The sequence below is a fragment of the Thunnus maccoyii genome, chromosome 8 (genome assembly GCF_910596095.1).
Source record: "Thunnus maccoyii chromosome 8, fThuMac1.1, whole genome shotgun sequence".
In the NCBI taxonomy this organism is placed as follows: Eukaryota; Metazoa; Chordata; class Actinopteri; order Scombriformes; family Scombridae; genus Thunnus; species Thunnus maccoyii.
Genome location: NC_056540.1, coordinates 8977180 through 9005129, shown reverse-complemented (window position 1 = coordinate 9005129; position 27950 = coordinate 8977180). Strand labels below are relative to the sequence as shown.

Below are 27950 nucleotides of genomic sequence, written 5' to 3'. Positions count from 1 at the left end.
GCGCAATTTCCTATTGACCCTGTTTACTGATGTCTTTCCCATAGATCTAAATGCAGATGTCACTTTAGTCACTGTTCCTATTGAAACACCAGCCAGTTGAGCAGTCTTTGTGACTGAAGCTGCTGCCATTGGTGCCCCAACAATGAACCCTCTTTCAAAGTCACTTAGATGTTTTCCTCTTGCCATCTTGATAAAAAATCAGAATCAACTGTGCCTGCTCAGCATTGTTATACATGTACACAGAGCATGACTGGATGTTAATTGCTTAATTGTACCATGCAGTGCAGTTCTCAACTCATTTATTCAGGCAAAATGTACTAAAATATTCACAGTAAAGTATTCATTATGCAGAAAGGCCCCTTTCTTAGTGTTATATTATTATATTATTGGATTATTATGATCCTTAAAGTAGAATTTTTGTGTTGTATCTGCAGATTATTTGAACTATTATCATATACTACTCTACTGTTGGGTAATTTAATCTATGACGATGCATCAAATTTTAATCCAAAAAACAACAACTCCACACTCATGCAGTGGAGTAAATAGTACAATGTTTCCTCTGAACTGGAATAGATTATAAGTATAAAGTTGCACAAAATGGAAATACTCAACAGCACCAGAACCACAAAATTGTACTTAAACTTGCATTAACTAATGTTTTGGCCTCAGCAAACAGTGTCTTATTTACCCATCCAGCAGGCATGGAGCAACATTAGCATTCATTCACCGTGAGTCATATTTATGGCCGCCTGCCAAATATGCAATATTCACTCTCCTTTCTTCCTCTGTTTTGCTCTCTACTAACTGAAGGATATATCTGACTCTTTAACTGCTGAACTCTATATTCAGCAGCTAGATGTTAACTGTGTCTGCTGTTTGGTGCTGGGCGGGTAGTGTACTGCCTGTTGGAGCTTTTTGGCTGAGGGCAGCTTCCTGCTGCTGCTGGGAATGAGGTTGGTTGATGAGAGCGGTGAGAGTGAACCAAAACAGAAAAGTTGCAGGCCCAAAAACCAAAATAATGATCTCAAAAATAGTCGTCAGATGTGATAATTCTCTGTGGGTTCATCTCTACAAGCTTTTCACATTACATAAAGTCATTTGATCCATCATTTTTATAAAAAAATGTATCATAGCAGCTTTAAGTATAACACTTAGTAAATGTTTTAGTGACTTCAGTAATTCAGCAGCAATGTATCTTTCCAAATATGCCTCAGTACTCTGGACTATGTTGATAGCATCATCTGTGCATCATACAGAGTTTCAGGGACATGGTTTCTCAAAAGTCCAACATTTGAAGACTTATACTGCCTGAAAAGAAAAGATTGATTTATTGAAAGAGACCACTGATAGATATTACAGCTGAAATAGCACTATCCATGTTTTAAAAAATAACATGAAAGGGGCCCCTCAGTCTCACAGGGAGCCCGTCGCTGTTTTCAACAGATAAAGTAAGATTAGCCAACTTTGAAGAAATGCTGTTTTAAGGGCGGAGATGGAGATTGTAAATCTGCTGGCTGATGTGTTGGCACTGTGGCCCAGGACCTCACTGCAGCTCACAAATTACAGGACACACACTGGAACTCAGGGCCTCCAATCTGACAGAGCATCAGATCAATAATAAAACATTACCAATAGCCTCAAGCTTTAAGCTGCCCAGAGACCATGTAATGGAGAATATGCACACATACATTTATGATGGATACAACAACAGACGAGCCAATGAGGTAGATAATTATTGGAGCAGACAGCTGAGCAGTCTTTGTGAAGCCAACATCTGTTTTATTTTGCTTCTGAAAGCAGTAACATAAAAAAGTATTGTCTATTCACTCTGCTGTGATGTTGTGGGACAGAAAAGGAGAGAAGAAAAAAGCTGATGACAGGGTACTTTCATGTTACTTATCGTGACACCCTATCAGAGTGATCTAGATGGGCCAGACAAAGTACCACCACGTCCCGTAGCTTTGAGCAGAATTTCATCTGTTTCATCATATCTCCCTGTCTTTACTCCTCGGGGGAGATGAGAGGTTGGTGGTCCACGCATTTGGACCACAGTGGAAAAAGGAGAGCGGGCCTAAATGACAGATAAGTCTAGTCTCATTCAAGAGGAGGCATCTGTGTTTTATGAAGAACTTACAAATATGGAGCTGGATAAAAAGAGAGAGACAAAAACTTCTGATAAACTACACACACGCCGTCTCACGCAACACTTCTCAGGAGGAGATAGTGGGCTCATCTCTTAAATGTCCCTAAAGCTTTAAGAGGGTGCATGTCAGGATGGAGGCGAGAGGAAACATTCATGGACTGTTGCATAGATTTTGGCGTGTATTTCTGCAAAAAAAAAAAAAAAAAAGCACACAACACGTCAGTACAATGCACCAGCAAAAATAAACATTATGAGAGACAAGTAATACCTCTGTGGTTGACTTATCAGTGTCAGTGTATCTCTGACTGTGACGTGGAACAAACTGAGCTGGTGCTTTCATCTTAGAAAGTACTGATTCCCACGCAGCACATCTTGTCGTCTCTCTGGGCCTGCACCCTTCAGCATGTGCTGTGATGATGTTCCCATACGTCAGTAGATGTATATCACAGAGTCGGGAGGGAAATGTTAACATGAGCAGGAGCTCCAGCCTGCCTTGAGAGTGGTGTCAGACACAAGGAGCCAGAAGGCAAATCCTACTCTGTCGACCTCTGAATAAATCTAAAATCCACATCTGCTGCACTAATTTTCTGTGACGTGGTAATGAAAGATGATAAGACTAGTCTACAGCCATGCTAGCAGCTCTATGAGGCTGTACTCAAGCAAAGCACTGCTTTCAGTTCAATGCTAATGTCACCACACTAACAGGTATTTGGCAGTGAAGGTATGTAATTTCCTTTTTTACCGTAGCTCTTGTTCAGTGCTTGTTCCTGCATGGAGGTGTTTGCAACGGGAAACCCCAGCTCCCCAAGACACAGCGCACTCTGCTCACCTGCAACAGTGCTGCCAGGTGTCAACTTGTGACATTACTGCAATAAAAAAGCATTTTTTCCACACTAGTAATGCCTGAGTGAGAAGTCTATAAATAGTTTGAATGCTGGCTTGATTGGATTTGTCATTTCTTCATTCCTAGTGTAGACTCTGTCCTAAAGGAGTTAGTTTCTGCTTTTAGAATTGTCCCGGAGTGGTATATTTGGAACATTGTGCACCGAAGAAGCTGTCATCCTTTATCGCACTCTCTCTCCACTCTTAAATATAGTACAACTGCTGTAAATGAAGCAAATTTGCAAATGAGACTAATTTTAGACTAAGCGTACTCTGCATTATTCAGAAACTTCAGACGCTGCAGTCCTAAGCAGCATCAGCAGCAGTGGAATTTTTACATGGCAGAGATAAGGACAGACTGCTCTATTTGTCAGTGCATGGGGCCCCTTAAGGGCCCAAAGAATCTGATGTCCACACACTCTTTTCTCCTGCACTCTGACATTTTCTCAGCAGTATGAGGTTACATACAAGGGAAAAGACATCTACATCATCAAGCCCCCTTTTCTGCAAACAAAACGGCCTCTTACTCTTGTTTCTGGTGACATCAGGACAAAATGTCAAAAGTTCCCAAAAGGTTGCCCGCAAAACAAAGTATTCTCTAAATGAGAACGGACAGGAGCTAGTATTTTTAGACGACCTATGATTCACTTGCTATTTTTATCGGCAGCTTCTGTTTAGTCCGCTGACCTGTGCCCCGTTAGGTTCTTACTGAATTTTAGACAGGGGCAAAGAGCACAAAGTGTACTGAAGTACATCCCCAGGATTACAAGCGTTCCAGGGTGAGAGTTTGTAACCTGCAGTGGCTGCAGGCTAGCAGGGTCAGAGCCCACCCATGGGGGAGGGAAGACCGGGTCACAAAGGCTGAGGAGGATGCATGTTCCCAGACACAAAGTAGACAGCTCCAGAGCCTAAACACAAAACAGGAAAACACTCAAAGATGGGCAGGAGAGCCATGAAGAAGGATTGCCCGTAGAAATCTATGGATAAATGTGATAAATGCAGAAATGTGATGAGGCCAATAAAGAGACAAATTCAGGTCAGATCTTGCTCACAATTGCACTTTGAATCCAAAGATACATCTAAGCAGTGCAGGAAAGATTACAATTTGGATAGCAAAAGCAAAACGAATGACAATCCTCTCTTGCATACTTGATTGCAGCGCAGTCCCTCAGGAAGAAAAGGTTATAGGATCTCTGAAAAGGCAGCCATTGTTTGTCATCTCCAGCAAAATGACTTCGTAAAATTGGGAGGAAGAAAGGCAAACCACTGGACCAATGTGATAGCAGCCCCTGAAAGTGGAGAGCACTGATGCATGAGTGAAAAGCGCCTTATGTCAAATATAATTGTCCTGCCCTGAAAAACAAGCTAGCGATGTCTGATTTGATTCCCTCCTGTTCGGATCAAGTTACTTCCTGTCTACTTTAAGCATGTTTGCCGTGACAATGAAGCTCCCGGAGAGATCCTGGGACGCTCCATTGTCTTTGTCCACCAAAGAGCTGAATTTAATTTACCTCTCATTTCCCTTTCTTTAGCCAAGTAAGCTAGGGATGGCTGTATGTGTTGGTCAACCACTTTCGTTCAGACGAAATATCTCTTCAACTTTTGGTTGGATTGCTGTGAAATTTCGTACAGACACTCGTGATCCCAAAAGGAAGAATTCCTCTGACTTTGGTGATCCCTTGACTTTTCATCTAGCTCCACCAGCAGGTCAAAATTTCACTTTATCCTATACTTTTGTTTATGACCAAATTCCTGCAAAACAAATGAAATTCCAACCAGCCTCACCTGTACTTTATGTGTAGTTGCTAATTAGCAAATGCTATGCTGATTAGATACAGTCACCCAGCAGCATGAAGCCAAAAGATTTGAGGTGTCCTCAACCAGCACCTGTCTACCTGTCACGTCCATGTTCATCATCTCGATATTATTGGTCTTGACGTCTCCCCAGTAGATCAAATTGCCAACCTAGCGAGGTGTTGACCATCACCACTCCCTCAATCCCATCCAGATCAGGAGCCATGTTATGCTAACACACTAGATTAAGATGGTGAACATGGCTAATATTACCAGCTAAACAACAGCATGTTAAAGCTAGGGTAGGAAATTTATTTTAGGAGCATTTTTTGCTATATTTGTTGAAATTCTCTTTATATCCTGACAGCAATCAATAAATCAAATGCTTTGACAATAAAAAGAAAAAATCCGGTATCTGTGGCTGTCTCAGGCCTGTAACAAGCCCGTCCAATCATTTCATTCAGCCTGCATGTAATGATTGGATGGCCGATCTGCCTGTCAACCTACCTACTTGCCTACCAGCACACACTCTACCTGTGCACTCATTGCGTATTGCTCCCAGAAGTGAAAAGCAGTGATAGATTTTTATGCATCACTGCAGCTTCAGGTCAGATACTGACCATCTCTGCACCCTGTTGCTTTTCGCCAATTTGGGACTCGGTTCAGAGGTGCAGGTCTGGGTCCAGCTCTCTAATGGACTGGTTAATGAGGAAGTTTTGGAGGCAGACATAGAAAGAGATGCAATATCACTTGAATTCTAGAAGGGAGATGGGACACTCATTATGTAACGTACGACTTAAAACAGGTGAGAGGTGGTCCTGTTTAGTGTATACTGTTTACTAAAGGTTGTGCCTTGAGAGGAAGTTGTGTGTGTGAGTGAGCGCAGTAGTAAACACTGTTGTGTTGCGTGCACGTATGAAGCATGTGCATATGTCCGTGCTTGTCTGGTGGGAGGGGCTTAGGACAGAGAGCAGAGGGGGGAGAGCTGCAGGAGGAGGGCTATATTTTCAAATACTGGCGTTTTTTTTGTTTTGTTTTGTTTTTTGTTTGTTTGTTTTGTGTTTTCAAGAAAACTGCCTGCCCCAGCTTTAATATAGTCATTATTAGCATGCTGACATTAGCATTCAGCTCAAACCATTGCTGTTCCTCACAGAGCCGCTAACATGGCTATGGACTCTTAACCTTTTTTGAGTTTGAAGTCATATGTTTCATTTCAAATCAGATTTTAAATTTAAACAAAGAAATAAACCAGTGTCATAAAATATACTCAAAACAAATCTGTTCTTTTATTCTAAACTCTGTGACTTGAGATCCATGCAGTCGATATGGAGGGAGTGGACGTCTCCTGTGGACACTTGTCATACTCCCTGCTACTTCGCTCTGCTGTCCAGAGTTGTTGGCTCCGTGCTGAGATGTCTGCAGTGGCCCTTCTCTTGGCTTTTCTTTTGCCCGTTGCTGCTGGCCTGGAAGCATGTCCAGCTGTCCCATCATTCTGTCAGCGCCGCTGTCTCCCTCAGCCCCAGATTAAAAACGCCAAAGGGGCCGCCAGGAAAAGTGGCTCGCCCCGTCTCTCAGGACTTATGTCAAAAATGTTTCAGTCCTCAGGTAATTTGCTACAGTCTGGGATCCTTTCACTATTTACTTCAAAGAACCTTGCAAAGAGGGGGACACAGAGAGAGAAATGAAAGGGAGGAAAAATGATATTTAGTTGTGGGTAGTGACAGATCTACATTCTTGAGTATTGACATGCGATCTGAGTGAGGAGTCCTTCTCCTCCTCTGTGCAGGGATGCTGACTGAGTCTGTAGCCGTCTGCAAATCTAACTGATAAAGAGCAGTGTGTCCATGGACTGTCTTTCTAAAATAAGCTTAGTTAAACAAATTGACTCAACTCCAAAAGAATGCACAGCCACTCCTACACAAATAGACACCATATTAAACAGTTAAATGTTCTTTTTATTGTTTCAAGTTTTGGAAAATCATAGTTACTCTATTGAGCCATTTATCATATGATTAGTCACATTTAACACATTATAAGATATAAACAAGTAACGCTGACAAGGTTTCCCTGAATTGTAATCTAGCCTGAGCAGCTACTCTTACAGGTAGGCCTAAAGTGTCTAAATTGGCCTGAAATGTTCTTGGAATGGTACACTCATGTCTTTTATTTAAACGTTGGCAACAAAAGTGAGTTCTGCCCTCTCTGTAAGATAATCCTCTGGTGTTGGAATTTAATACAAACTGGTTAAGACCTGTGGAATGAGGAAGAGAAATTGGAAATGTCAGTGCAATTAAACGCAGGCTTGGTAAACCTCACAAGGAAGTTTGTATTATTTAAGTGGATCTGTCATTGTTGACATAGTAAAAGCCACTGAATCAGTGTAAATGTGTTATTTACATTAGTTTGAACCAAAAATTAGACATGACATCCAGATCTGGCATGTGTAGCAGTAGATTTTTTGTTTACAGGGTGTGGATGTCTCTGTCAGGGACAGTCATGATGTATATCTGTCCTGTGTATCTGCTGAGCTACATACCAGCAAAGCACAGTGTGCACTCTTGCTGTTTGGTGTGTAGCCTATACATTCAAAGTGCACAAGTGTGCACATGCGTGATGAAAGTGTTTGACATCAGTCCCCTCTCAGCATTTGGATTTTGAAATGCACCAACACGAAGGAATTCACAGATCCTCAGCAGGCCATGACAGACCCGTGACATCTCTGCAGCACAACATCTCCAGTTTTCCCCAAATCAGGAATGCATGGACGCGTTCACGGCAAACAAAACGGTGATTAAAGAGAGTAACAGGATCAGCTGTAATCAGTGTGTCCTGAGAAAATGCCAGGGAGTTTTCAACAATTGTCAGGTCACTCCAAGAGGTGATCTTTCTCCCCAGCGTAAGGGACCTTCTCTGCTTTCATAGAGTGATCAAAACATCCAGAGAGACTGTGTGGAGAATCAAGCTCCAAATGACGTGCCTGCCCTCTCATTTCTCTGACAAAGAACAATGGTCGCCTCATAAGTAGGCCTAATGGTACTCGCACAGACTTCTTCAGCGCAAAGGGGAGCAAAGAGGGGGAAAAAATAACCATTATCCAAAGACATGTTCTATCATGTGATAAATTCTGTTTTCTCAAGCCAAATCCTTCGGTGCCTCCCTGCTGAAAATATTCAGAGCTTGTAATAGAGATTTGATCATCAGATAAAAAGTGGGTTGAACATTTATGCAAGGCTGAGAGACAGACAGAGAGAAGAATGATGATGTGAAGACTCATGCATCTTGGGCTTATCACTGATGGATTAGCTCAATGACATCCTCTATTTAGCCGAAATGACAGCCCCTTTTATTATCCCTGTTTTGAGAGGTCAGGGAGGGATAGAGATCACCTACTCTGCTCCTCAACTACACTGTGTCAGTGCTGCCCTCTGTTGATCACAAGTCAAACAGCCTCAAAACCTCTCAACTTTTGGGTGCTTCTCACTTCTTTTCTCTCTTTTCTTTCTCACATTTAGTTCAAGTTTATCACTGGGTGACCAGGTGATGTGTTAACATGAAGAAGAGGACAAGGTGCTGCATAAATGTATTTCCAGTCGAAATGTTGCAAAGGACACTCTCCATTAAGATGCTAATGGACTGATAAAAATCTTTTTTTCTCAATCTGAACAATCTTCAGGGGCTCTGTGGGCCCTGGAGAGCGTGACATGCTCCCAGTTAGGCTCCTGGTCAGAGGAAACAAGCAGGCTTAGAGATGAACAGGAAGTTCTTTGATTGCAAAGGGCTTCCTGTGAATGTTATGTACATGTTGGATTAGTGAGACTCTTCTTTCATTCATCATCTATTTAACTCAGACCCCCCTGCTTTGAAAATACCATGCCTCTCTATGGATACACTGTGAGAGATCTGCTCAGTGGAAGGAAAAGTACAGGTGTAAATAATAAAATGAATGCTGGCTCACTGCCATGACTTACTGGGACATTCAAGTTCAACCTTGTACCTTTACTTTGTTGGTTAATTAGTTGTTTAAACTTTATTTCTTCTCTTCAGGAATGCTATTGTTTGCACAGTTTTTTTAAGTGGTCTCTTTAACATTATCACCAAGTCAGTCCTGCAAAATGGAAACTTTATGTTCATGCTGATATATTGCATATCTTATGCAGGATTGAAGTTGAATTTATTACCATCATTAAACAAAGAAAACACAGCCAACATGGTACTTCAAGTGTGAATCTTCTACACAGTACTGTGTCCAAAACACATCGTAATCTTCTGATATGGGACTAAATGTTTACATATAAAGTCTGCAGCAGCACTGCTGAGGTTTTCTGCACGCTCAGTTTCTAACTTTGATGACGGATTAGTCATGTCACAAATAGATCATCACCATATACAGAGCACACAAAACATCATCTTTTTAAAATAGTTTATCAATAACTACTCCTGGTGGATCCATACATTTACCAGAGAAATGACCATAAATACAAAACCTTCATTATTACAACCAACTTTTCTAAATATTCTTTACCAAATAGAGTATTTCACCTAAACCCATCAGTAGGTAAAAAGATTGAATCTACATTTTGAAATACAAAGCAACAAATTCTATGTTGTTTTGCACACATAGTATCTGTGGTGATCTATAAGTCACATGGCTGATTGATGTAAACTGGAACTGGACACCAAGATAGACACAAGATAGCACAAAACAACACAGGTGAATAAAGTATGGAGAAGAGTTGTGCTGCATAGTTAATTTTGATAATCTTCTGCACATTATATGCATACATTACCACAGAAGAATCTGGAGAACAGGTTGATAAACGGCCTTATCTCTCTGCTGGGTTAGGAAAGGATGCTTGAGGTAAGAAACCATCAGAGGTTTCTTTGCTTTTAAACAAACACTACTTACTACTTACATTTCCAAATGTTCCCATCCACTCTGTGCTGTTCTGTGATCAGCATGGTTCTAATGTTTTACTCAGTACTCTAATATCGTGAAGAAGTGCTACAAAAACACATCTTACCTGGAGCCCCAGTAGCTAAGCACTGAGAGCAGTTACAGTAAAAGTTACAGCTCAACAACAACAAGTTAAGGTGTTCATGCCTGAACACCAGCTATGACTTTTTAAGACAAGAGATATCACATTCCAGCTTTTCTTATCTCCAAAGAGACTCCTGAGAGATTCATCAAAGTTGTTTTTTGATATAAATTACATCTCCATAATCCAAAAATGAAAGACAGGTTGTCTCTCTAACTGTCCTCCTGTAAGTCTTGGGAATTCAAATCTTGAGTAAATCTTACTGTAGGCCTTTTTGACATGTCATAGCTGGAAAATCACAGATGTAATCAATAACATTAACAATGTCTGCATGTTATTAGTTCCACTTGTGTGTGTTCTGCTATGAAGAGTCACAATACCTGCAGTGAAAACAGGTCACAATGTTACAGCTTATAGCCTCAATTAAACATTTTCTTATTTAATTTAATTCTGCTATTCTTGAAATGTAGTAATTTATTTCTTTTTATGAAAGAGTAAATATCATAATGCTCTTGCAGGTTAATATAAACATTTTAATGATGAGTGATACTTATACTTTATCAAGTTCAGTTTTATTTACAAGCGAAATACAAAATATAGACAATATTAATATTATATACACTATACACTGCAGGCATGGAAAGGGATCCATCCTTTTACCCTGTCGTTACAGTTAGTTCCCACTAGAGGGCACTACACTTCTTGGATTGTCAGTCTCTGCTTCATCTTCAAAACCAAGGTCTCCACATGAGTGAAGGAACTGATGACCCCTCCCTCTGTGCAGGGTGTGGGGGGGATCTCAGTGTGGTGAGTGGGGGGAAGTGGGCGACTGTGGGCGAGAAAACAACAGGAGCGGGCAGGGTGTGTAGGGTCTGTGGAAGTGTGGAGAAAGAGGTGTTGGAAGACGGAGGTGACAGGCAGGGGGGGAAGGAGAAGTGACAGGCAAATGATGGGAAAGGAGGAGAGGCGGCATATGTGGAGAAAGAGGGGGAAAACCAGGGAGAGGTGGGAGGGGAGAGGGTGTCGTGGCATGGTGTGGAGCAAGACTGAGGCTGAGGCGGGGAGTGGGACAGGAACAGTGACCTGCGGGACTTTACTTTACTTTCAGATGTGTGGATGACAACTGCTGATGCTGCATCTGGCATTTCAGTCATTCTCTGGCTTGATTGTGTAACAGAGGATGAAGAGTCCTGTCCTGGGCTTGTGATGTTTGGCTGCTGGTTCTCTGTGTGATCTTTCAGTCTCTCAATCAGGTTCGTCCTCTGTGCCGGGGTTATCTTGTGCATGTAGCTGGCCAGTTGAGCCACACACTGCTGAAAACCTGCACTCTCAATGGTGAGGTGAGAAGGAGCCCTGGACTCTGAGTGATGAAGGCTCACCACAGGAGTCTTCATCTGACCATAAGTTGCATCTGCAATAAGTGAAAAGACACAAGGGTGAGGGATAAAAAACACATGATACTTTGCTGATTTGTTGCTGCAGAAGTGGAATTTTTCTAAACATTATTATACATTTTTACAAGATAATTAGCTATTTTGTTTAACTAACCATTGCTCAAGTTCTTCCCATCTGTCCACTTCTGAAGATACTCCACAACCAAGTCCAGAATCTCTGCTTTCTCTAGTTTAGGATTCTGCAGCCGCTGTTGATGATCAACGTTGAAATATGGGGAAAAATACATGTCATTACTGTAAGATTATGGTTTCTGCAAGTACATGTAGTGGCTAGATGTGATATTTTTTTATATGACTCACTGGATCCGCTGTATAATTCAACAACATAGTTCTCAGTTCCGCAAGACTTTTATTTATTCGATCTCTTCTCTTCTTTTCCACAGCTGGTTTCAGAATCTAGAAAGAGATAAACAGTGTTGTATGAGCATGATAAAGCTGTGGTCACTCATCAAGGTGTCTCAGCTACTTATCACATAGAGTTAGTTTCATTAACTTCTCTGATCAGTAACAAATATACAATATATGCGTTTTTCCAGCTCTAAGTCTTTCTTCTATACGTTGTAAAAGATGCTTTTATGCATGGTTTGTTGATCAGTTACAGTGTATTGAGAAGTTCTGAGTTGCCATGTAAGAAAATCTTGTAGGTTATCATGTCTGCAGTTACAAATGTTAGTATGTGTCATTAATAAAGGACTTGCCATCAAGTCTGCACTTATAAAAGTTAAAAAGTTTAATGGATTTTGGTCCAGATGCTCTTCAACTCTCAGGAAGCTCAGAGGTCAAACTGTCTTTTGGAGGAAACTTCCTGATCAAATAAAGAGCTAAAAACACAAAGCACCTTGAAAAATGGAATTTTTCACAAACTGGAAACCAAAGAACTGTTCTTATTAGATTGTAACTGATCTATAAAGCATCAGTAAATCATATGAACTTTAAATAAAGCATTATTACATAAACTTTTAAATGTTCATATTATGAAGTGGTACCAAATAAAACAAGTTCTCACCCTTTTTCTGCTCTTGGTATCATCCACAACTGGATTTTGTATTTTCCTGGTCATGGTGAGGTGTTTGGTCCTGACTGAGAGCTGCAGCAATGAAGAAGCCTCCTGACGGCCTGCTGGCGCTTTTAAGAAGACCTCGTGCTGACTCTGATTGGCTGACAGGTGTGAGTGACGACACTTAACCGAAAATGGTTTTATTGTGGGACTTAAACAGAAAAAACGAAACTAATGTTCAAATCGGGTCATTTAAATGTCTCTTTATTATGTGAAACCGAAAATTTAAGGCAAAATAAAAAACCTTCATCAAGTAGAATTATGTCTAGAGCTTTGGGTCAGAAAGTGCAAGAAAGTTTTTTTTTTTATAACTTGTCGATGGTTGATGTATATATAACACTTATAACATCTTTCAAACAAAATCAAGGTTGCTTGACTTTCTAATATTTGCATATTATATATAAAGCATATATGAAGTAAATAATAAACACGGTGTAATCAGTCACTGTTAATTCACACACCAATTATCACTAATTTAATTTTACGCTAATTGTAAATATTCAACGCTTCCCACAAAATGCAGCCGTGAAGTGAGACTATGGGAAACTATTTCTTTCCCGTGGGAACAGAAATGAAGTGAGAAAGTGAGCAGCCATGGTTTTTATGATGTGTGAGACATCAGCACTTTGCATTAAGTGATGAAAAAGACCAAATGAGAACACACAGAGTGTTGGTCCAAATAAAGAAGATTCTCCTATTTATCCATACGTTTTGATGTATACATATGGGTGAAAACTACATTCATGTAACTAATAAATTAAATATTTTTTAGCGTGAACCCACAAAGTAGCTAAAAGCATCATATGGAAACTGAGGGCCAAAGGGAGCAGGTCACGTTTGGCTGCTGATGTGATGAAGTGTGAGGATGATTATTACACCTGAGTGTCAAGTGTGCTGCCTCGGGTCAGCTTCGTACCTGATGTTTACACTTCACACACAAGCTCTTTAAAAAAACAAAAATCAAACCAGTTGTTGACTTCAGTGCACACGTCCCCAAACCTGCAACTGATTTTGACTCTTTTTGTCAGTGTGGCTGATACACCCGAGGAGTCACGATATTAGAAGTGAACGGTCCATTTCTCTGCCAACAAAGGGACACATTTTCACTAATTAGTTTCCATCACAGGCTCAGGCGAGCACATTATAGGACTTATTTATGGGGCGGGTCCACGTGGCTTAAATCCTTTAGACACACACACACACACACACACACACACACACACACACACACACACACACACACACACTTGGTATCCTTTTGGTATCATTAATATTCAGACTTGTTCGCTATAATAATCTTAACATCATATCAGACTTTAACTATACTGACATAATGATCACAACGCTTGGGGACATAATCATACCTTAATAAAGAAAGAAAACTACAACAACACATGAAATATATATGTTTATCCCTGCTATAGCCACGTTGCCATAGTTTTCTACTTCGTCCTACAAACAGATGCCTAATGTTAGAAATAGCTATTGTTACAAAGCTATGTGGTGGTTTTCTTTGCTCTTCACTGGGCTGCCATAGCTACCAGCAGTGATCTCTGAGCCTCCACTAATCGGCCTCTCTTTGATTTTAAACGGAAGTATCATTGCCTCTGAAAAGCCACTTAATCTCTGCGGGATACCCGTGATCCGATCATCCCAGTGTTATCTCCACACTTTAGCCTATTATGGGGATCAGGGTGACCATAAATGCAGTGCAGAGAGAAAGCTACCCCAAACCCCAAAGCCCAGTCACCTCTCACTTCTCCCTGCATCACTACGAGGCAAAAACAGACGGATTGTGAATATTAAAAAAAAATCAGGATACACGCGCATGATCTTGTCTAATCCACAAGTGTCCTCGTGCAAGTATTTCTGAGGAACCACGCCCACTAAAGACAAACACAACACGAGCCTTTAAGTGTGAATCCAGCAGTTTGGTTCAGGCAGGTATGAGGGTGTGGTGTGTGGGGGGATGGGGGTCGATGGTTTCAAGTCAATAAGAAGAAAATGTTCCTTCACTAGTTATCTTTCATTCTAGGCTGGTTAGAATTTACTTTCAGTTGTAGGAGTATTAATAGCATTATAGGTGGTGTTTGTAGTAAATGTCTGCTCCAAAACCTCCTTAAAATGTAATTAAAGTGAAATCAACTGAGGAAAAACAGTCTGTACAATCATTAGACCTCACATTTAACGATCCTCTACAGTACAAACTACTTCCAGTAAATTGTTTTACGAATTTTTTAAAATATAAATTTACCTTCATTGTATTAAGGTGGTGGCTTCAAAGAGGGGTATCTCAAAAGTTTTGCACAATTACCCATATCACTGAAACTACTGTATCTGAATGGCTTGATACATTTATTTGGGTGAACTGAACTTTCAACGGATTAAGAAACCCTTGAAAGACCACAAGGCACATCCTATCTCAAGCTTGATGTATCTTATAAATAAAACCCTTATCATCCCCTTGCTAATTCTACAAATCAGATAGAATACACCGTGATATTATTAGTGCAATATATAAATTCATGCATTAGACTTGCAGCAAAGACTTTAAAATGTATGTAATTCAGCTCTTCAGTGTCAGTGTGCCACAGTCAATGAGGGGCGGGTCCAGCAGGGGCGTGGCTGTCTGTAGAGGGATCAATATATTGCAATGTGGACACAAACATGAAACCTACCATTTCCAGTTTGGACTTCATTAAACACGGACAGATGCGAGTCGGCTTTGGCCATGAAAGTCTTAACTTCACCAGCGTCTCCTGGACAGAGGACTGTGAGAAGGGTAAGCTGCTGCATTCTGACTATAATGAGGTTTTCTGGTGAAAGATTAATAGTCTAAAATGTTCAGTGTTATTCAGCGTTTTCATTCTCATGTTTAATTCTTCTAGGTGTCTAAACCTGTGATGGAGAAACGCAGACGGGAGCGGATCAACCACAGTCTGGAGACACTGAGGCTTCTGATGCTGGACCACACCCACAACGAGGTTCGTCTGCCTTATAGTTTGATTTTGGGTTGATCTTGATTCCTAATAGTATTATTATTACTATGATTATTGTTGAAATCAGGAGATATACAGTAAAGCCTCTAAAAAGGGACAGAGCTATGGCGGCAGTTTGTTGCAGTTTTAAATCAGGAGCAGGTAGGTGGCAGGGAAACAGTCACACACCAGGTGTGCCAGCTGATTGCAGTTGAGCTGATGATGCCGCAGGCCTACAATGATTGTGAGTTAATGCTCACAACTTCAGTTCTTTAGAAGCGCTGTTCAATGAAGGTTTGGTGAGTAATTTGTACTTCATTTCTCCTTTTAGAAACTTAAGAATCCGAAGGTGGAGAAGGCAGAGATTCTGGAGAGTGTGGTCCACTTCCTAAAGACAGAGAAGGATGTGGAGAAGGGTCACCACACCATGAAGAGAGTCCTGTCCAGAGAGCAGAGACCGACCTGCGCCCGCCAGCAAAACTACCAGGAGGGCATGACCTCCTGCCTGCTGAGGATCAGCCACTTCATAGCCAGCAAGAGCCAGGACCCGGAGGAGGGCGGCGGGCACGCTTCACTCCCCGAGCCCCAGACTCGCCCCTCCTCTCCCGGGCTCATCCACCACAGGGCGCTGATACCTGCCGGAGACTCAACTGCTCTGTCTCCTCAGCATCTGCCCCAACATCAGCGCCAGCGCGGGGTCTCTCACCCGTACCTTACCCAGAGGACCGAGCTGTGTGACACCAGGACGCTGCTGTCCTCCACAGCTGCCTGCACGAACATCACTGATCCTGTGTGGAGGCCCTGGCCGCAGTGACACACTTTAGATAAGCCAACAGACTGTGTAAATATGTATTTTATTGTACAGCCTGGATTCTTTTGTACAGTGAATATATTTTCCATGAAAACTCTCACAAAACCTATTATGTGGCGTTTTTACTTTTCTTGATGATTTATTTCCATAGTGTCACATAAACGTGTTTTACACGTTCACATAGGCCTATTTTTTTACTTTTTACGTTTTCGGTGTAAATATGAGTCAAAGTGGGCGTGTCCACACGTGTACGTTTTAACACCATTTTATTGCATTGGTGTTGCTGAGACTTGTATGTAAAATCATTATTTGTTTACTCTGTTATTTTTCGATAGGGAGTCTATTTTTTTGCTCTGATAAGTCACAGCATGACACAATGGAACAAATTTTATAAATGTGTTTGCTGATGTGGTGAATTCAATAAAAACGTCTACAATTTCCCGATCATCTGAGTGGCCAATCTGCTGCGTGAATAGCTTGTACTTGAGCATTTACAGCTGCACTTTTGAAGAAATGGGGGGGACATCTACAAGACAGTTAACACATACTTCATCCAGGCTGGACTGCAGTTATGACACATTTATCTATTGAAATGTTGATGCTGGAGAGCTCGTTGCTTCTATGATCTTTAAGAGTTGTAGAGTGGCCATTCACACACTGTCCAGCATCCAGACTGCTTCTGTAGCAGCCAATCTACAAAACCACAAAACCACTTCATGTCTAAATTCTGCTGGAAATGTTTAGTAAGAGAAGTAAATTTGTATTGATCTGCCAGAAAGAGCATCCCGGAACCAATCCGATATCAAGTTTAGTAGCACGTGATTTTAATTTATATTTCATTCATTTCATATTTTGTAAATATTAAATAGGCTAATAGCCTATTGTCAAGCATTAAAACAGTCGAGGCCACCAAAATATGCTGCTGTTTGTGCAACTATTTAGCTTGATGAAATGTTTGGATTTTCACTTTATTTCACATCATCTGTATTTCAAAGAAGCACTGGTTGTAATAGTCATACAGTATATGTCTATTCAGTCAGTTTTGGCTGACCAGCAACACGTGCTTAACTATTTTTACCATCTACTCAAACTCTCAGGTGCTGATTTGAGTCTCCAGTGTGTGTGTGTGTGTGTGTGTGTGTGTGTGTGTGAAAAGGCCTCTCAGCCAGCTGCCTCTCATAATGTGAAACCAACATGTTTTCTTGTCTTTTTTTTTTTTTTTTTTTTTTACATTTTAACAGTTAAAATTACACACTAGTAACATTAATGATTATTGAGTCTCATAAAGCGCCAGATGAACAATTCCAGCTTTTTATTGCATATTTGGAGTCAATTTATTTTTTCCTGCCAATAAAAAAAACATCTATCAGAATCAGAAACGCGTTTATTCCCAAGTAGGTTTACACAAGATATTTGCCTTGATGTTGTGGTGCATAACAATCAAAAATAGAAGGCAAGAGAAAATGAAACTACCACAAAAATCAGGTAAGTCGTCAGGTAAATAGTATAAAATTTAAGGCTACAATAAAAAGTAAAAAAGTATATTCTTAGTGAAAAGAGCTGTTGGAGTTTTAAAAAGTAGAGTTGCCATCAAGAATTATGTTAATGTACCGTTAATGTTGGATGTGATGGGTTCACAGTATGTGTTGTATGTGCAAATGATTACATTTTTACGTTAAAGTAAATAAAAATAATAGTATATATGCTACAGACCCAAAATGAAACCAAGCAATTTCACACTGAGTTATTTGGGGCTGTTGGAGCTCTAAAGTGGTTTTAGGACACTTGAAACCATCTGGATGCTGCAGAGTGTGGACAGTGTGTTAATGGTCGTGTGTTTTTCTACATTTGAATACTGCACTGAAAGCAGCGGATTCCCCTACATCAACATTTCAATGCACAGTTTAATGTGTCATAACTGTTGTCCATCCCGGATCAAGTGTGTTAACAGCCCTGCAGATGGTCCCCTCTCTCTGGAAATGTTTCAGGTAGACAGTTTATCAAACCTTCAGTGGCCTGATTGTTTGGAGTATTTGAAATACACTGTGGTATCTACCTGGATTCAGTTGGCTTCAGTTGGTCGATACTGATGCTCAGTAAATACCTTACAGGACAATAAAATGCAGTTATTTGGCGTGTGGCCCCTAAAAACAAAACACCAACCCATCATCACAGGTTAAACCATGGTCATTTCATAAGAAGTTTCGAAATATAATATAAATATATCCCATCATCATCATCTCGTGCAGCCCCATATTTAGCTTCTGGCCCTCAGTGGGTCCAGACCCCGGGCTGGTCCCACTGAGCCAGCATTCCTTCAAAGCCTGTTTAACATCTTCTATCAAAGGAGGTGTTAGTCCCGCTGCGCTGCTCTCTGGACAGGATGCTCTTTTGTGCGTTTTGAGGCTTAAACCCCCTGGAGAAAAGTAAATCAATTAAAGTTTGAATCAGATTAGTGTTTCATTCGATGGGCAGCTGTCTCAATGAAGATTAAATGGATCCAATGGCAGAATTTATTGTCAGTGTGAAATAAGGATTAGTCCAATGCGGATATTTTAGGTCACTTGTCTTGGCTTTAGACAAAAAGCGCACGGAAATTAATCTGACCTTAAACTTTACTTGGAAGAAACTGCAAACTGCAGTTTATGGAGCTACAGAGAGATGAAGATTTCAACAGTCTAAACACTTCTGCACGTGTTGGTTTTTACCACCACAACAACACGATGGGTTTGTTAGGTGATAAATCACCTTTTGGCCTCATTAACAAACCATTTGATGCTTGTAGTTTATAAGCTACATAACAACACCTGAAATCGTTTTTTAAAATATTATACATAAAATACCTCTGGAGTTATTTCAAGTTTGTGTAGATGGATGCTATTTTGAAACTTTCTTGAGGATTTATTCCTTATTTCTGCCAGCTTCTGTTTGTTGCAACACAAATGAGTTTCATAATTAACCCACACAGATACAGAAATACAGTTTGACTTTAAAGACCATGATGTATTATTTTAAGCTGTATTTGACCAAATGTGTAGGTGATATATCTCCTACAAGTGGCCACGTGTCGGTCAGCTTTACAGCCGGAGTCTTGATGTTAGGGTTTGTTGGCACCCGCGCGCCGTGAGGTGACAGGCTCGTGCGCCAAACAGCTTTGTGACAGTGTTATTATTGTGGTGTCAGTTATTTTTAGCCCTCATTCAATACAACCTCCAGCATATTGATGTATAAGCCTGGACTGAAAACAAACGGAAACTTTGGGTACGTTTTTATAAGGAAACAGAACTGAGGCTGAACAATATTCTGTCTTTAATTTGAAGAGCTACAGTTCTTTGTACATTTATTTATAATGTTAGTTAGCTTGGTCAGACTAATTTGACTTAAATGCCAAAACTGTAGCTTCTGCATAATGATGTTAAAATGTCGCTCAAATGTTCGGACGTTTATGTTGTAGCCTTCAGTACAGATAGTTTATTATAAATGAAGTCTATATTGTCTGAAATGATTTAATATGGTTTAGTGAAAATGTAAATATAGGCAGTCATAATCGATATATCAGCTGTTTGGCTTGATTTGGCCGTTGCTATTGAGAAGTTTTGTTTCTTACTCTTGTAAAAGGCTTGTTTTTGATTAGCTATTCATGTTGTCTTAATCCCCTGCTGGTGGTAAACGCGGAAAACAGACTTTAACACACATTCATGAATGTGAACTGTGCTGCACCACTGCCGCAAACTGATGGGCGGGTCAGTGACAGCACAACATCTGTTCCAGTGGTCACCAGACTGCCCCAGTAATTAAAGCAAATGTGCGACAGAAACACACACAGACCTTTTTCTGATATATATTAGTATCTGTGAGTTAAGAGAGAACCCTGCTGACACAATGAATAAGGAAACTGTTGAAAATAGTAGGACCTTTCATGAAAAACATGTTTATTAGTTACAAGAGAAAAGTCACAGTAATAAAACTGCACATTAATGACAAGATACAAGCAGAATTTACTGGGCATGATGCTGTAGATTTATTCCATAGTACAATACCAACTAAACTCCTCAGTTTTCTGTATTGGTGTGTGTGTCAGAGCATGCATGCAGCATCATCACTTGGTCAGACTTTTCCAACAGCGAGGCCCTGAGCTTTCTGAAACTCCTGCTGTAAACTGGACAAGACTTCTCGGTGCTGTTCAGATTTCTTTTCCATGTCTTTCAGGAGCGTCTCATACCTTTGACTGTCATGGAAAAACAGAGAAAAACAAAAAGAGCATAAGATTAACTTATCAGATGTTAATGAAACATTACAATAAAACACATATAACCTAATTTATTTACACAGTTTTATATAAAATAAAACATTTTTCACTCCCTGCCATGGTATTGAGAGTCTATTTTGTGTAATGATCCATCTCCACAAACCTAATTAGGGGACCAGCATAACAGAAATATTAGAAAACGCTGTTATAAAATGTGATACAATTTAACAGCATTGCATTATAAAAACAGGATTTATTGCAGGGCTGTTGTATTGGACTGTGATAGACTTAGCAAGGTGAACCTAATAAACTGTAACAGTGTTTAGACACTTTTTTCTTTAAGATTTTCAGTCTCCATTGGTGACATAAATAAAAACGATGCACTAACAGTGTTCATGTGTAGACAGAGATGCTGTCAATCATCTATCCACCATACTCTCTAACATGTACTGCTGTTTACAGCTAAGTTGTGTCCCAATACTCATACTTCAGCTGTCATGTTGTTTTCTGAAATCTTTCTGGAGCTGTCACACCTTCATCAGCAAATTATCCTAATTTTTTTGTACTGTTGTTTTTAGTGTGCATACTGACAGTTTTGAGTATACCTCATTTTGTCACGTTCTAGTCTTTTAAAATACATCAGTGAACTGTGGTAGGCCCTCACTGCAGTCTATTACGGAAACATCTCCCCACTTCTCCTTCACCATTACCACAGCATGTACATTTTTACAAAACACAGAGTGAAGGTACCTGAGCAATTATCATAAATGACCTTTACCAAAACCAGGCTGAACATAGATTTTTCTGTACAGTATGCTATAGGACTGCACAATTAATCAAAATAAGCTCACAATTTTGATTCAGGCCTGTTGCGTTTGTATTAGCTTGGAGATCCACTGTATCCAAACAAACACTCTTAATTTCTTCCTGTACTGCATCAGCAAATGACAAGTGTGCATTGCTCCATGTGACAAACTAAGCACAAGCAGAGCTGGGTAGGTCATCGATGTAAATACATCTAACGTGTGTGAGAGACAGTAGAGTAACACAAAGTGAGAGAAAAAGCTTCTCAGGTACAACAAAAATATTTTAAGAGTGGCAAAAACAAGGTGATGGTGAGGAAGAAGAAATATATTTATCCAACCCCAGTTCTGACAAATATGCCTCTCAAAAGCACCGGCAATAATTTGCAAGTGAAAGCAACACTGCAAATGTGAACAACCACCTGAAAGGTTAGAAAAAGGCCAGGAACACTTCAGGAGAAAGTCTGAGTTGATCAACCACTCAAACATCCACAAGTGGGGAATTAATACACTATGTATAGATTACGACTTATTTTTCAAGTTAGATAAAGATATGGCTCTGTTCATTACTGCAAAACAAGGAATTAAAGCTTTGCTTGACAAATGCTACTGAAAGTCTTCAAGCAACTGTTACTCAACAGATTTATGGTGAAGCTGAACTATGAAATCATACATGAGTCTGACAATCTGTTTTGATCAGTAATTACTTTACAGACTGTGAGGATCCCTACATGAAAATATTATTATTATTATAATTTTGATTAGAATTGTGCAGTCCTAATACGCCGCTGCTCTTCTACCATTAATAAATATCAAACGTTGTGCTCTGTAAGGGGCAGCAAATTGCAGTGTGTCTTTTTGTGCACACCACACACTTTTGAGATGTAAAACACATTTCCTGTGCAGGTTGAGGTCCCATAGCTTCAGTGAACAGGATGTAGAACATGACTATTATGCTGGTCCATAGCTTGAGTGACTCACATTTCTCCATTAATATACTCCAGCCTTTTTGCGACTGTGGCTTTGGCCTCATCAAGGTCTTGCTTCACTAAAACGGGGCCAATAAGCTTATAAACTGTGTTTGTGCTGTCCAGTAGATCCATCTCCTGTGAACACAAAGAGAGGGAGAGAAAGATGTAAAGCTGAACACTGCATTTATTCAAAATGAAAGGGGCTAATAACACTGACTCAAGTCAAGAAAACAGGTTTTTAGAAGGAGTTACCTCTTTGACAATGTTGTTCTCTGTCAGCTGCGTCTCCAGCTTCTGTCTGGCTGACATGCTCTTGCTAACATCTGAACAGGAAGACAACACACAGTGATTACACGTATTTTTAAAAGGATGTAATGGAAATGCGAACATAAATAACAGTTTAAATGTAAAGGAAATATCTCAATGTATGACTGACGGTCCTAATATGGTCAGTTAGCACGCCACAACATGGCACAATATGAGAAACCATGCAAAGCTAACTAGCACATACCTTTCTGCATCTGCGTATATTTTTCTAATTCCGCTTTCAGTTTCTTTTGAATGGCCTCTGCCATGTTTGCTTCTAGTTGGGGAAAAAAGTACTAAAGACTGAGTAAATATACCGAAGAACAAATAAGTAGCTGGCTAAATGTGGTAGATGAGAGCTCTGGTGGCTAACAGGAAATGGCTGCGGCTAGAGAGGAAGTTACGTCGGGTGTCTCTTCAAAGTAAGAGCCTCCGCTACATTATGGTTTTATCCTGGGTGTATTGGGATTTATTCATGTGCTAATAATAATAATAATAATAATAATAATAATAATAATAATAATAATAATAATAATAATAATAATAATAGTTAAGCTATGAGATCATGTGACGATTTCACAAACCAATAAACGGTCACAAAATACCGTTCAAATTAAATACGTTCTTGTTGGATTCATCCGGTTAGTTATTTCTTTATACTGACAACAGTCAAACTCAAAAACAGTAACATATAAATAAGTTTGAAGAACAAAAAGAGGAAACTATAAAAGTGCCAGTTGATTCAGTTATGACATTAAAACATTCTGTAAAGGGATTGTACAAGAAGCTTTCGACGTCGAATAAAAGCTAAATAATACATGTAAAAATGCCGACTAATGTCACTTAATTATTAATCTGTACCCTTTATTTATTTATTTGTTTATGTGATTTTTTTTCCGCTGTCATGGTTGCGGCTGTTTACGACAGCGTTTTACGACACTGCACGGAGCTCCTCGTCACCCTGGTTCAAGATGGCCTCGTCGTTCTGGAAAGGTGTTGTCGGTGTCGGACTCTTTGCCTTAGCTCATGCAGCTTTCTCAGCGGCACAACGTGAGTGTCGTTGGAGGGGGTGAAGGCACAGGTGTCGGTATCTGTGTCTATCACCGGGGAGGGGGCTCCGCTGTCACCGGGCGGGCTGATAAAACAGCAGATTGGGCCTCGCGGTCCTACGGCCAGCTAACGAGATGCTAACGCAGTTTAGCATCTTTATCTGCAATTAATGTCACAGTATCATTTGCTACTTATAACGCCTGCTATGACTTGTATAATGTTAAAACGTAAAAACGGTAACGTGTTGATCAACCTATCCTCGATGCTTTCCTTTGTCACTGTTTAAAGGTGTAACCGCTAAAATAATCTGTAATCTTGTCCCATCAGATCGATCATACATGCGACTCACAGAGAAGGAAAACGAAACACTACCAATCGACGTGAGTCAATTTCATCCCTGTAATGTTTATTTCTAGCCGCTGTACTCTTATCAAACTGGACTCAACATCTCTCATCCCTCTTGTAATTCCTTCACTGGTCACTTTAATTTATATCATCAAACTGGACTTTGCATTGTACATTCTATATATTTTAACGTTTATTTGTATAGGGATAAGTAAATAGCATGAACTTAATGCACACACCACCACAGCATTTATAGCCTGAGCTAGTTTGCTATGCCCGTCCTTAGACAGGCTTTTAAAATGCATATGAAACTGCACCAGATTCAACAATACATACACATACATTTAAGAAGGGCACACATTCATTATTCATTAGCCGGTGGACAAAACAGTTAATTTTGCACTCTGCATTTAAGCACAAAACACAAGACTCAACAATACATATACATACATTACAACATCAAACTCAACAACAAAATATATACAAAGCAGCACAAAACACAAACATACCATAAAGTTTCATAAAACAACAAGCAGCAGATCAATCATGACTACATGACTGATATCTCTGTAAAAGTTTGAGTTTAAAATGTTCTCAGTCATGATCCACATCATATTCAACCTCCACTGTTACATAATTTAATTCTTTTTTGCACATGTTACATTTAATTTTTTCACTTGTCACCTTCATATATTTCATACACTTCATTTGTTTGTCTGTAGCACAGTCCATATTTCCAACTATTTTTCACAACTATAATTATTACATTCTGTAAATAGATTTAACATTTTTGATTTAATTTCAATATTACCTTGTTCATGTCATTATTATTATTACCTTACTTGTGTTCTATTTTTATTCTTCTATGTTGTGTTTGTGGGAGCAAACACCAAGACACATTCTTTGTCTGCTGCATACTTTGCTAATGAACTGATTCTGATTCTTTGTACATCAAAGAAGTGTCCACTCTTTACCAATGTCTGTTCTCTTATTGCAGATTGTATTACAGACCTTATTATCGTTTGTCATGACCTGTTACGGTATTGTCCACATTGCTGGAGAGTTCAAAGACATGGATGCCTCCTCAGAGCTGAAAAACAAGTAAGTTAAGATTCACTGCAGCACCTTAATCCCTTGATAACGTGGTTGTTTGTGTCCTCTGCCACAGGGGAAGCTTGTCACCTCAACATTTATAGTAACAACACTGTTACAATTCCCACAGACACACACTAAAGAACCCTCTGCTGCTGTTAGAGACAAAATCTGTTACTTTAGTAGCCTGCATACTGTAAAAGTCACATGCAGCTTGATTTCATACACCTGTACATACTCTACATATGTCAACAGCAGACGCTCTGGACAGAAAAGATTGATAATATGAGCGCACTGAAGGAATATTTTAACAAAAAACAACAAACAATTAAGTGCAGAGTTTCAGATTTCATCACCTTATTCTATCTGTCCAAATGATTTGCATCAACTGTTTTTAAATCATTAAGATATAAAGAGAAAAACTAGTGATCTAACCAAAATAGTTTGGTTTCCCAAAGCTATTTTATATACAGTATGAGATTAATAACTGCCTCACCACATGACGTGGTGGCAGTTTGGATTTTCTGACAAAAACTCAGGCACTTCTCAGTGCCCACCATGAGACATAGAAGCGAGCTTTGCCCAGTTGGTAGAAAAAATGAAAAAAGGGACAAGTTCTTTCTATTTGTCAGCTCCAGTAGTCTATAAAATGTCAGAAAATAGTGAAAAATGTCCATCACAGTAAAGACGCTAAAGTTACAATGATAGAAAATTGTACAATTTTATATTTGACAAGCTGAGATAATAGAATGTTTGATAAACGACTAGAACAATTACTCAATTATCTAACTATTGGAAATTAATAATCAACTGACCAATTGACTGACCAGCTGTTTCAGCACTGGATGACCCACAATATTGATGGAAGTGTAAGGATTTTAATATCAAAGAGTTTTTCTATTATAACTCCTAGATTTTCAAAGGGGAAGATTTAAATATAATAGGAGTGTAAAGACATGTGACCTGCCATTCTAACAGAAGTTAGTCACGTCTGACACATGCAGTCTAATACACCTGCTGTGATATGACAACTTAAGACAACTTCCTGTTTGTCTCTTTGAAAGCAGAAGAATATTTTTTCAGTGGTTGTATTTTCATAACTTTTTCTCTTTCTTTTTCCCCAGAACATTTGATACACTGAGGAATCACCCATCTTTTTACCTTTTCAATCACCGGGGTCGGATGCTATTCCGCTCGCCGGAGGAAGAGCCCTCCTCCGTACGCAACCAGCAAGCTCTTCCCAACCCCATACGGCTACGCAAGCTGGAGCATTTGCACTGAGACTGGCCTTTCCTGCCTGTAACATTATCAACGTCAGATAAGATTTTTTTTTTTTTTTTTTTTTTTTTGTTAGACAGAGCGGGCAAAGTGAGAATTCCTCTTCCTCTACTTTAATTTGTATTTGTACATAAACTAATATGCTGTCTAAACATGCATCTCTGTCCATAAAAGTGGTCACCACCATATTCAACATTGACTGTGCCAACCCTTCAGTTTTTCAAGCAGATTTGTTTGTATATACAGTATGTAAATGCTTTGGAGTCTTAAGATACAGAGACATCTGCCATTGTTGTCCCTTCTGAACTGAATCGGGATACTGCTGTCCTTTGTACTGTATATCCTCTTCATGAGGGGCATAAAAACGCCTGTTTCATTACTGTTTCATTTCAACCACACATCAGTCTTCAGCAGCCGTCTGGGCAAAATGCAGTTTAGAGTCAACTGAAAAGAGTTTGTTTGTATGAACTGAGGACCCTTTATTTCCTTGATGATTTCCTGGAAGCATAAAGCTCATCTGTACATCCTGTATTCAATAAAGAGGTTTGATTTATGTCTCAGGAAATCAGCTCAAGGCGAGATGTGAGAGCAGAAAACATTAGACCACTGTTCTAATGATGCTGTGAACACTACGGTGAAGTAGAAAGTAATGGTACATTTATTTGGGTGAAGTTTATTTTTCCTTCATTTTACATTTTGTTAAGATTCAACAGATTGTTTTTAATTTAATAAAAGCATACTGATTTTACAAGGTTGTCGGAACCTTTTTTTGCCCTCATAGCTTATAGTGGGAATATTGCCTTTGCTAGATAAAAGTGAGTCATCTCTCCTGAAAGCAGGAGGGACTGTTAAACAAAGGTGGTGGGGGGTCACTGAATGTGATGAAACTGGTTGCAAGAGCTTAAGAGCTACTGCTATCACCAATTAAAATCCTCTTTCTGAGTTTAGAAGTTCTTAAAACAGATGTAATGACTTTGCGGAGATGTAGCTGTGACCTTTCGATGTTGCTGGATCACAAATATTTCTGCCTATCAAAACCCTGCAGTTGCTCATTTTGGCTTCTAGTTGTCAGCGAAGGCTGAACTGGCAGTAAATCACTTTCAAACAAGATTAGATTTCTGCAGTGAAGTGTTTCATGTCTTTTTTTTTTCCTCCTTGTTGGCTGTAGTTGAATGCATTCCTCTTAAACTAACATGTAAACACATTTGGGGTTAAGTTTACTTAATTTAGGATATTTCTGCTGGATTTACTGTTCCATCAAATGAAATACATCAAAGGTCACAGTTGAAATTGTTGAAAATGTCTAGTTTTTCATATCGTGCAGAATAATGTGGAAAACCCACCTTTTTACAAGTTATCTTTTAGCATGGTTGAGGAAAATGAAGGGTGCTTTACTAGTATGTTTGTTTTTTTCATGTGAATTACTAAATTTTATGTTGTCAGGTTGATAAATTCAGATAAAACGAAGAGAAAAAGAGTTGATGCCATACTCCACCCAGAGCTACTTCATTCATGTCTAAAACAGTCTCTGGTATTTTAAAAAAATAACTAGCATATCGGCAGTATTTGCTTGATCTAAACTCAAGGTTTTACAAGAGATTTTTATGCAAACCAGCAGCTCAGAGATAAAGTGTAACTACATTTCTGTCAAATAAGATGATTCTCTTTTCTTTGTACTCCTCTGAACACCGAGAATGT

General features: G+C 39.5%; 4 protein-coding genes across 4 annotated transcripts; 2 read left to right on the top strand and 2 right to left on the bottom strand.

Moving 5' to 3' along the window:
- Nucleotides 1-10492: 10492 nt before the first annotated feature.
- On the bottom strand, nt 10493-12528 carry her11 (hairy-related 11). Its single transcript, XM_042419509.1, has 4 exons — nt 12319-12528; nt 11613-11708; nt 11407-11500; nt 10493-11269 (listed from the first exon to the last, which is right to left on the bottom strand). The coding sequence occupies exons 1-4, from the start codon at nt 12370-12372 to the stop codon at nt 10587-10589; spliced, it is 927 nt and encodes a 308-aa protein (XP_042275443.1). The 5' UTR covers nt 12373-12528; the 3' UTR covers nt 10493-10586.
- Nucleotides 12529-15034: 2506 nt separating this feature from the next.
- Nucleotides 15035-16603, top strand: her5 (hairy-related 5). Its single transcript, XM_042419116.1, has 3 exons — nt 15035-15151; nt 15258-15353; nt 15679-16603. The coding sequence occupies exons 1-3, from the start codon at nt 15101-15103 to the stop codon at nt 16159-16161; spliced, it is 630 nt and encodes a 209-aa protein (XP_042275050.1). The 5' UTR covers nt 15035-15100; the 3' UTR covers nt 16162-16603.
- Nucleotides 16604-20069: 3466 nt separating this feature from the next.
- pfdn6 (prefoldin subunit 6) lies at nt 20070-22900 on the bottom strand. The gene is made up of 4 exons (XM_042418986.1): nt 22693-22900; nt 22434-22504; nt 22192-22316; nt 20070-20386 (listed from the first exon to the last, which is right to left on the bottom strand). Exons 1-4 carry the CDS (start codon nt 22754-22756, stop codon nt 20266-20268), a joined length of 381 nt encoding a protein of 126 aa, XP_042274920.1. The 5' UTR covers nt 22757-22900; the 3' UTR covers nt 20070-20265.
- A 501-nt stretch (nt 22901-23401) lies between these two features.
- On the top strand, nt 23402-26327 carry mmgt1 (membrane magnesium transporter 1). Its single transcript, XM_042418889.1, has 4 exons — nt 23402-23537; nt 23865-23917; nt 24880-24983; nt 26099-26327. Exons 1-4 carry the CDS (start codon nt 23459-23461, stop codon nt 26253-26255), a joined length of 393 nt encoding a protein of 130 aa, XP_042274823.1. The 5' UTR covers nt 23402-23458; the 3' UTR covers nt 26256-26327.
- Nucleotides 26328-27950: the final 1623 nt, after the last annotated feature.

What these genes read in the sequence shown, in the direction of transcription:
- her11 (XM_042419509.1), bottom strand. Translation starts at nt 12,372, where the DNA reads ATGACCAGGAAAATACAAAATCCAGTTGTGGATGATACCAAGAGCAGA. An exon ending in TGAATTATACAGCGGATCCA is followed by an intron (nt 11,501 to 11,612) that starts GTGAGTCATATA and finishes GATCATCAACAG; the next exon opens with CGGCTGCAGAATCCTAAACT. An exon ending in TGGGAAGAACTTGAGCAATG is followed by an intron (nt 11,270 to 11,406) that starts GTTAGTTAAACA and finishes CACTTATTGCAG; the next exon opens with ATGCAACTTATGGTCAGATG.
- her5 (XM_042419116.1), top strand. Translation starts at nt 15,101, where the DNA reads ATGAAAGTCTTAACTTCACCAGCGTCTCCTGGACAGAGGACTGTGAGA. An exon ending in GACAGAGGACTGTGAGAAGG is followed by an intron (nt 15,152 to 15,257) that starts GTAAGCTGCTGC and finishes TAATTCTTCTAG; the next exon opens with GTGTCTAAACCTGTGATGGA. An exon ending in TGGACCACACCCACAACGAG is followed by an intron (nt 15,354 to 15,678) that starts GTTCGTCTGCCT and finishes TTCTCCTTTTAG; the next exon opens with AAACTTAAGAATCCGAAGGT.
- pfdn6 (XM_042418986.1), bottom strand. Translation starts at nt 22,756, where the DNA reads ATGGCAGAGGCCATTCAAAAGAAACTGAAAGCGGAATTAGAAAAATAT. An exon ending in ATATACGCAGATGCAGAAAG is followed by an intron (nt 22,505 to 22,692) that starts GTATGTGCTAGT and finishes CTTCCTGTTCAG; the next exon opens with ATGTTAGCAAGAGCATGTCA. An exon ending in GAGTATATTAATGGAGAAAT is followed by an intron (nt 20,387 to 22,191) that starts GTGAGTCACTCA and finishes TTTCCATGACAG; the next exon opens with TCAAAGGTATGAGACGCTCC.
- mmgt1 (XM_042418889.1), top strand. Translation starts at nt 23,459, where the DNA reads ATGGCCTCGTCGTTCTGGAAAGGTGTTGTCGGTGTCGGACTCTTTGCC. An exon ending in AGCTTTCTCAGCGGCACAAC is followed by an intron (nt 23,538 to 23,864) that starts GTGAGTGTCGTT and finishes TTGTCCCATCAG; the next exon opens with ATCGATCATACATGCGACTC. An exon ending in ACGAAACACTACCAATCGAC is followed by an intron (nt 23,918 to 24,879) that starts GTGAGTCAATTT and finishes CTCTTATTGCAG; the next exon opens with ATTGTATTACAGACCTTATT.